General features: G+C 56.4%; 3 protein-coding genes across 3 annotated transcripts; 1 reads left to right on the forward strand and 2 right to left on the reverse strand.

Annotated features, from left to right (window-relative positions):
• On the reverse strand, window positions 1–969 carry K437DRAFT_75371 (uncharacterized protein). Its single transcript, XM_013384373.1, has 4 exons — window positions 827–969; window positions 463–678; window positions 337–383; window positions 1–254 (listed from the first exon to the last, which is right to left on the reverse strand). The coding sequence occupies exons 2-4, from the start codon at window positions 628–630 to the stop codon at window positions 83–85; spliced, it is 387 nt and encodes a 128-aa protein (XP_013239827.1). The 5' UTR covers window positions 631–678; window positions 827–969; the 3' UTR covers window positions 1–82.
• Window positions 970–2,539: 1,570 nt separating this feature from the next.
• K437DRAFT_75310 (uncharacterized protein) lies at window positions 2,540–3,250 on the forward strand. Its single transcript, XM_013384374.1, has one exon. The coding sequence runs from the start codon at window positions 2,713–2,715 to the stop codon at window positions 3,070–3,072; it is 360 nt and encodes a 119-aa protein (XP_013239828.1). The 5' UTR covers window positions 2,540–2,712; the 3' UTR covers window positions 3,073–3,250.
• Window positions 3,251–4,661: 1,411 nt separating this feature from the next.
• K437DRAFT_75397 (uncharacterized protein) lies at window positions 4,662–8,629 on the reverse strand. Its single transcript, XM_013384375.1, has one exon. It carries the CDS (start codon window positions 8,419–8,421, stop codon window positions 4,684–4,686), a length of 3,738 nt encoding a protein of 1,245 aa, XP_013239829.1. The 5' UTR covers window positions 8,422–8,629; the 3' UTR covers window positions 4,662–4,683.
• Between the last annotated feature and the right edge of the window lie 604 nt (window positions 8,630–9,233).

A 9,233-nucleotide genomic window follows, 5' to 3' on the forward strand; every position in this document is an offset into this window, starting at 1 on the left:
CAAGAATAATCGCTTGGAGCGTACGATTAGCAGATTGCACAACTGAGCCCATGGTCTGGATAACACAAATCCCCCTACCCGATTACAACATCGTGGCCTCCTCCTGGCCAAGACTTGAAAGTATACCCAGTGGTCCATTTGCATCTTTCACATGGCGTATCGAAGTTCGCGGACGCCTACCAGGCGACACATTTATTCTTGCCGCATTCTCGGGTGGAACAAGTACAGCAGTTGACCACGTTGAAGGCGTCCGACTGTTCTCCGACAAGTCGAGCAGCAAACTTGCATGTCAAGCGACTGACCATCCTTGGGAACACCCAATGCGAATGTACATACAGAAGCGAGGAAACAAATGTCAGGATTGATGAAGGATGAGAGATATCCTGTGATGTTGTAACGTGCGGCTCAAGTCGGTGAGGTTCAAGCCTGGAGAACGACGGTGATCTTCCCCTGCTAGCTCACTCGGCCCATCCTATCGGCGGATTGGAGAAGGCCTGTTAATAAGTGTGGAAATCTAATGTAGAGAGCATTTTGGATATCTCGAACATTCATGCCAGTTGAAAAAGCAGGCATACCAACGAAACAGCTTGCTTCTCCATGCAGGAATGCTCTTAGCATTTCATGCATCATTTATGAAGACATGCGAGCTTCATCGTCGTTGCGTGTGGGTAGGCATACCTGGGGCAGGAGCGCGTTGTTAGCTGCAGGCAGACACTTGACAAGCTCACAAGCTCAGACGGGCGCACAGGAAGAGATAGCGACCTGGCCACATGCATCGCTGAGAGTCACGATCCTTCAAGATCCCTGCAAACGATAAGCCACGTACCTTCTATTTGCAGTTCAGCCACAGGCGCTCCTAGTTCTTGCACGCTGGAACCTCTTGAGACAATACGTCTCCATTCTACATTGAGCTGGATTGAGTTGGCCAAATTCTTTTGGGACTTTAGCAAAAACGAAGCGACAGTTGGTCTTGCAAGGGCACCAGAAAGGTTGCAGGAAATCTGCCCAACAGGAGGATCGCCGTCGCATCATGAAGCACACCTTGCAGCCTCTTGATCTGCTGAAAGTTTGCACAAAATTGCTGCTCGGTGATCATCATGTGGACTTTCTCCGACACCAAGCGGGAGATCCGCCGCTGAGCGTTTACCTGTTGGTGTAAAATGCCCGCCGCTGAGTCACCATCATCTTCTTCTGCCTCTGAGGAGCCGACCGGCGTCAATTCGGAAATGTGCTCGCTAAAAGCACTGACCAGCTGCCTCCATGGGTCAGACCTGGCGGTGGGAGACCAGCTTGCGTTAAAGGGGATTGAATCAAGGTCGATGCTTGATCCAAATTGAAAGATTTCCGTCTTCTTGAAGGAAGAACAAGTGGGAACGATACTGTCGAATTCCAATGATGATGGGCCCGCAGCAGATGGGGAATGTATGATGATCCGACCTACACGTCAAGACACAAAGCGGGGCACTTGCAGCGCAAGATGGTCGATACGACAAATTTTGGAGAGTGGCAAGACGCAGTAAACGCTCCGTTCGTACCAATGTAAAATGGCCGGGAGGTAGCCGTATTGATCTATGCGAGTAGATACCAGCACCCCACTCCTCGGATCATTGCCATTTAGAGAATGGACGACGATCATGAGCATCCTGAGGAGCTTGTTGTCTGACTTGAAAAGAGTATTTGTGAAGCAGTCGGTGAACCGGATGCCTTGTTGATCGGCAAGCTATGTTATCGTCGAAAGCGTTTCCATACATCGTGAGTCTTTTCGATTCAATGGCGGGGCTATATCCTACAGTCTTCTCCTCGGTCATATCAACGTTGCTTGCAAGTGCTTCGTCACTAGGACGTGACGGTTCTCGGATCTCACGAGCAAAGTGTAAGAAGATCCAAGAGCAGACCGCCCAGCTCTTCTAGCTGCGCTACTGCAAATTGTCGCAGTAACATGACATCGACTTGAAAGCCGAGTAAACGTAGGGTGCACGTCGTCGGATCAAAGTCGACCGTCGCTACCGAGGATTCTTTTTCTTCATGGTAGCAAATGCGAGTGGGCTCCACCAAATCGGCTCCGGTACGGCGTGATAGGTGCCTCTTGCGACATAAGACCGTTGAGAAAAGTGAGTTGCATCGAAGGGAAGGCCTTGCTGCTCGAAACCCACAAGCGGCTCCATCTAGCAAAATTGTAAGCCAATGCCGCCTGCCCCAGATAATAGCGCTGAGGGAAGGACTCAGCTGTTGAGGGAGCGTATGAGCGACTGTTTGCTCGTTCTCATTGGCTCGAATAGCAGCGACTTTTGCAAAGGCGACCAGTGGACCACCTTCTGCTACAGTCGCTGCAAGGACGCCCTGCTCTACCAAGCCGACCAAGAACATGTCGAGCGTTCTGAAACCCCCAATTGCTTGAAAGTGGACGTCTAGGCCTGCCTCTGCATACTTTGCATCATCTAGAATATAGTTGCGCAGATTACTTGCATGAGGTGCCGGTGCTAATGCGGCGTGAAAGGAGGCATCGTCATAATCTGGTTGCTCACGGCGAAAGGCTACAGCACAAAGCACGAAAATCACTAGGTCGAACAGCGTTGAACAATATTATTTCACCGTCCATTGCCGCACCTCCATCAGACACTGGATGCTGAGCTCGTATCGAGATAGTTAATTGGGCTAATCACTCGCCCATATCTAGATGGTGTTGGGATGTAAGTCGGCAAGCACATTGCTATGCCTTGTGCAGTACAGCTGGAGTACCGAGAAAGCTGCTTCAGCAAAGGTGGAACTCAGTGCGAGTTGTTCATCGAGCGATTCCAGAATCTCGATCAGCCGACGCTGAACCAGGAGAAAACGGCTACTACAGCCGGTCAGACCTTGCGAGATTCTCGTTGCGCTCAACAAGGACTTGTTGTCGCCTCGAGGGCCTTCAAACGAACTTGCCTGGAAGAATTCCCCGATGAGCTCCTCATCGCGATTGCTCACCAGAGACTCCCCCGTCGATTGCATCGCATCACGGTTAGCTTATCAAAGTATGATGCACCTGAAAGGGTGAGGACAGATGCCTTGACCACGAATCGTTTTACACCGTAATTTATACCGTATTTCGGCGCCGACGTGCGCTTGTATGCAGTACTACCGGCGGGCATACTTCGAGCCGAAGGCAAGAAGATAAGCGGGCGCAACGCGTAGGAGCAAACCATCGACCAGAAGAGCTTGGATGCGTGTAAGTTCAAGAGGACGAGCAGAAAGGTAAGAAAGTGGATCTGCTGCACAGGCTGCTGTCAGGGTCAGTATAGCAGCAGTACCTGACAATGGCCTGCCAAAAAATTGCGGAAAGCCCTCTGTTACTACGACCCTGACCGGAGGCCGCAAAGTTAAAATACACTGATCTGAAGGAACATAGACACAGCTTCGCCAAGAGGCATCCCATCTTTTTCGCGGGTTGATTTGTTTTTCGAAGTACTTCGCACGCGAATAATTACAATTTCTGGGGCTCCCCTCTGAAGCCCAACTGTTCCACAATACATATTATGCGAGGAAGCCGCGGAAGGAGGAAGCCCATTTAAATGCGGACGCTGCTGCCTGCTCCACGCTTCACAGCGAACCGGATCTCCCTCTCGAGGTTTCCGAAGCGAGCTAGGCAGATCGTCCGTTTCTTCTCTTCAGATATAGTACTTTCGAGGACATAGACAACGGCTTCAACTTCCCCTTGGTGCACGTACATCGAATATTCGCCAATATGGAATCCGTGATCCAAGCTTTTGGTACTCGTACGATATCCGGGGTCGTCGATTGCAATTGCAGAGTCCAAGGTTTTGGCACATATGGAATTTGGGGTGGAAGGTTTCGATTGCGGGGTCCATGTTTTCGGCACCAGTGCGACCGGAGAGAGATCCGGGATCCACGCTTTCGGCAAGTATCAAATCCGTGGTCCGCACTGTCGAGGCTTATACAGATTCCGGGAGGCGTGGTTTCAAAACCGGTGCTCACAATTGCAACGCCACGGTCCATGGTGTCGCCACGGATAGATTGTGGTCACCCGAGGTCCAAGGGTTGAATACTTGCGCCTCTGCCCTGCTCTCAACGCTTTGACGCGGGAGCAGTCCGAGGCTTGGACAGATCTTACAATTGGCCTGTTCTCGCCGCTGCACTGCAGTTCTTCTCCCCGAAGCAGTCTGTAACCCCCACCTTCCGTATAGGCAGGAATCCAGTGGCCCATGTTTTCGAGACTGAGAACCTGGGGTCCAAGCTTTCGGATGCCACAAGGAAACCCGGGGTCCACACTTTGGTTATTCTCCTATTCTTTAGGCTAGCTGAGGTGGTCAGTCTCAGAACAAATCCATGCTGATCGCCTTCGGCTCGGTAAAGCGCGTTCTTGCGGGATGATGGCGAAAGAACTGGAAGATGAAGCATGATCATGAATGAAGAATCATGATGCGGCGATGGGCGCGCGCAAGCTGTCAATTCCAGTTGATGTCGAGGAGACAAGCCTAGTAAAAAATGGAAGTCTGGCGGGCAGTGTGTCCTTCAACCATCAATGCATCAACTGTGGCCTCCGACCCATCTCTTATCCCCTATTTTTTAATTATTCCTTGGAATGTGCAAGTGCGCTCTCACTCGTGACGCCATCAGGGTGCACCAACGAGATCTGCGATTGATCGCCTCCGAGAGGCGTGATTGTAAAGTACACGTGACTTGTTTTCAGCAAGTCATTTCAAACTTGAGAGCACTGCCAGAGGACTGTCCAGCTCCGACGCGCAAAGCGTGTCTGTTGCTGCTGGTCTGCTGAGAGATCTCTCGAAGTCGCTGCTTGCCCCATCTCGGCTTTAGAGGCGCGCTAATCTTGTGCTTGCGAATCATCTCCAGCTCCAATGACAGCATCAGCAGATGCGAGCCATTGGATAGCAGCCTCGTCGGGCGCATGATCATGGGCGCGGAAGTAAATGGCGAGGATGCCGGGGTGCTAACGCAAGTTGTCAACGGCGCGGTCGATTCAGCCAACGATTGCGCTGACGCGGCGCTCTCATCCCCCCGCGCGGCTTGAGTCCACTTCAGGTCGTTCTGGTTGGGCTGGGCGCCAGAGTATAGATAAGGGTCGATGGCAGCGCTGACCATCTTCACCGCGCCTTCGCGTCCTCGCGGCCGAGGACATCCCTGCTTCCGCTCCGTCAGTCGGGGCGCGCCTTCTCCGTCCGACAAATGGCCGTTCCGTGCAACAAGGCCGGTGTGTTCAGCTGCGTCTCGTTCCAACCTCGCTGCTGTCCATGCCAGGTATGAGAGATCAGGCGAGCTGTGCACTGACTTGAGCCCAGCGATGGGGTGCGCCCTCGCAGTATTGCGCGTGTTTGCTCCGGTACGCCGCGAAGAGTGTGATGCACGGCCTCCTCCAAACAGCCCGACGGCACACTGCCGAGAAGATGGTGGCGAGAGCTTGCGGCCACCGCGCATGCTCGGGATCTCCTGCTCATCCAGCAGGCCGGATATCGGCGAGAGCTCATCGTCAGTGCAGTGTGATGTGGTATTTCCTACTGCTGAATGGAGAGACATAGTCAGAAGGGAAGTGTTGCTGCAGTTGCTGGTATACGAGCTACGGAAAGTCTCCAAGTGTACAACCGATGAAAGCTCCACGTCCGGGTCGCTGGGCTCGCCGAGGCCAGAGACGTACGCAGACGCAGCAATGTCAGCCTCGAGCGGCGTCATGACGCCACGCCCATCCGCGCTTCCGACACTATAGGAACGCCGGCCACGGATGGCAGCATTTCGGAGGCACTTGCTGCTGTCGGATATGCTGCCGCTTGCAGCTGCGGGTAAAGGAGAGTGCGAAGGCCGGTTCGACATGGACAAAGACTGGGTATCGGTGGCTTGCAGCGCGGCATCTTTGTTCTCCTTGGATAAAGAAGACGATCGCCCTGCCGTTTGGTCTCCTAAAGTGCTCGCTGTTTGAGCTTCGAATGCAGATACGTTGAGCAGCAGGTTCGGCAGCCGAGCGAGCTGGCGCAGTCCGGCGCTAATCAGGCTGGACGAGGGCGTTGGTGCCTGATCGTGCAGCATAGATGCGGCTGCACTGTCCGTAAAAGCTGAAACCCTATTCGTTGAGCTCGCCGAGGAGGACAGGGACCAGACACGCAGTTGGCTCTGCAGCGAAGAGAGGCGCATGGCATACAATGAAGCAAAGCCGGTCCTGCGGTCTGTGGCTGATGCGGAAGTCGAGGTTTCGCTAGCAATCGGGCGCTTGGAGGGTGACGTCCCTCGCGGGGTGGAAGACGCCGACGACTGATTACTCTGAATGAACTGGGGCGATTCGACCACAACGAGGTCTTCGATGCTGCCGACCTGCCCACCTAGTAATGGATCTTCAGCCTCGTCGACGGGGATGGACATCGACTCGCGCCGTAAGCTGGGCTGACTCGGAAGAGACAGCAAGGAGCGAGCGTCAGTGCCTAGGTCCAAGCCCAATCCCAGGCCCACGGGCTGCGGCGATCCATCACCCTCAGCCGCAACAGACGTGCTTCGAGACGCCACAAGAGGCAGGTCCTGAGCGAGTGCCGTTCCAGCAGGTGCCTCTGATGGGAGTTGCTGGGGAGACAGCGGCGAGGGCGAGCTTGGTTCATCCAAAAGCACTCGCAGATCTTTGCGGCGCTGGCGCTCGAGAATACGGAACGAGCGCCGCAGCTCCTCGGCGTCACGAGCTCCGGCGCCTTTGGCGGCTGCCACCTTGGAGTTCCGCGAGCGCGAGCTCTTGAGCGAGCGACTGCGCGAGGGCCTGCCGTGGGCGGGAGTGTGATGCGCTGCTTCTTGGTTCAGGTCGGTGGAGGACGTGCTGGAAATGCTGCGTGTCATGACTGCGGCAGACACATTTGCCAAGCCGCGCAGTGTGGCGCCGATGCTCTTGCGCGGCGGCGACAGAGAGCCGTCGCCGCCGCAGCCAGAGCGCGGTAAGCTGGAGAGCAGCGAGCCAGAGGCAGCGACGGACGTGGATGTGGTAACAGTAGAGTAGGAGCGCGTTGCCGAGTCGTCTGCGAGCTCGCGTTTCTCAGCGGCGTCTCGTTCGCCGTCGCTCCTGAAAAGTGAATCATCGTCGATAGTTCCTTCCCGCTCAACTCGTTCTTCGTCGTCGTCACTGCTGGCGCTGTAAGCGGAAAGCTTGCAGTCACCTTGCCGGAAAGCAGGCCCCACGTCGTAAAAGTCGTCTGGGGCACGCGGGCTGGCGCGCAGGGAGGTGCGCTGGGCATGTTCCAAGCTGGTTCCGCCCCTGTCCGCTCGCACACGCTCGCTGCTGCCTCGCCGCCAGCGGCCTCGCTGGACGACAGCACGGTCATCGCCGGCCACCTCTGCATCGGCAATGAGTGCATTTAGGCTGCCGCTGCGCGGAGTCAGCGTGGTCAGATCCGCATGCTCGACAGCTCCCCACGCGGTGACACGGCCGCGGGTACTCCTGCGCGCCGAGAAGGGGTGAGAAATCGAGTTGTCGCTGCCGTGGCTCTTGCTTCGCCTCTCACGGACCTTGCGGGAGGAAGCGCAGGCGTATGTGGTGCTGCTCACATCTGAAGCAGTGGCGGACTGGGAAGCAGAAGCGGTAGTGCTCTTGAGTGTTGGAGAGGGGGTACTGCTAGTGGCAGCTGCAAAGCTGCCCCGCCTGCTGACGGGTGTGGCAGCCCCGATCGCATTCGGCAGAGGGATCTGCTGGCCAAAGATGCGATAACCTATGCCGTGTGCCTTGCGCCTCGCCTGCCATCTTGCGAGCTCGGCCCTCAGCGCCAGATCCTCGTCCGAGGGAAGCAGCCGATGCGACGCATGCGGTTGTCGCCCGCGCACGGGAAGCTGCGGCGACGAGGCCGAGGAGGAGAGACTTTGATCGGGCGAGGCGATGGGTGATGAAGTAGGTGAGGTGTTGGTGGCGGTGGAAAAAGAAGGCGCCCGCGTTGGTTTGGTGATTTCGAGAAAAGTTGAGCCGGCGGTGCCACCACTGCTAGTAACAGCTGCGTTCCAGCCAGCTGACGAAGAGCGCTGCGGACTCGTCTGGGGAGTGGAGGACCCCGTCGAGGGATTCGACCGCGGAGAAGAGGCATCTGCGCGCCTGAGGCTGGAGGCAAATGCATCCGCTGCAGCCGGCGCATGAGAGTCCCACCGATTCGATGTGCGACGGGCAGAGCGTGAAGGAGTGGAACTTGAGCAGCTCGAGGCTGCTGCCTGCTCGGCACTCGCGTCTCCAAACCCCTGCGCATCGCCGCTCGCATCTCTGTCGTCCTCGAAGAAGAAGTCCGTGTTAGGCCCGAGCGTCGGTGCGGCGGGTCTGAATGGCTTCCATTGGTGTGGCTGCTTGCCTGTGTGAGCATGCGCTGCTGGCTGCCTGCGAGTGGCGGAGAGGGACGAAAAGGGCGGACCCATCGCGGTGGCTCGCGGCCGCGAGGCAGGCCATGCTGCTGCCTCGCTGTCCATGATGCCGACGAGACTCGAGATCCAGGGCAGGCTGCGTGCCGATTACCAGGTCACAGTCACGCGTGGTCCTGTGATGGACAAGCGCGGCGAGCACAGTCAGCCAGCAGCTCGGTGGGGTGGTGTGCAGTTGGGGACCCTCCGAAAGGGAGGTGCTGTTTTGTTCCTCGTTTGTTCTCGCGCGGTGCTCGCTCCCATCACTTACAGGACCACTCACTGGAAAGATGTGAATGATGCAGGCTTTCCCTCAGATTGGCCTCACTCGATCGAAACGTCCCTCTTATGAAAGGGACGGTGTTTGCTGCGGGGAGGTTGGATGAGCGATGAGGGTTGCGCAAATGAAATGCGACCGTGTCCAGAGCCCCAACAAAGGCAGCGCAGAGTGTGATACAGTGCCTCGTCGCGTCCCCCACCACAGCCCTACCCAGCAAACGGAGTGACCTCAGCCACCACCTTGGCCAATGCGCGTGATGCAGTTTCCACTTTCCACGCCAAGGCCGACGAGAGACGAGGCAATGTGCAGCTTTCCGCCAGACCGGCGCACCCGCCGGCGCCTGGATTGCTCATATCTGTGTGGCGGAGATGCCAGTCACCAGGACGGGACACAGGGCGCATTCTTGGTGTAATCGTCGTATGCATGCGGCCCATGCACGCATGCATACGTGCATGGCATTGGGCACCGGGGATTTTCGCCTTACACTCCCCCTCTTTTCGGGCAGCAAGACGGCGCACTGGGGGTGTTTCTCACGTGACCACACGTTCACAGCCTACAGGCGGCTTACAAATCGTGGCAAAACTGATAGAAAGCGGGCCCA

This window comes from Tilletiaria anomala, assembly GCF_000711695.1.
Source record: "Tilletiaria anomala UBC 951 chromosome Unknown K437scaffold_204, whole genome shotgun sequence".
Classification (NCBI taxonomy): Eukaryota; Fungi; Basidiomycota; class Exobasidiomycetes; order Georgefischeriales; family Tilletiariaceae; genus Tilletiaria; species Tilletiaria anomala.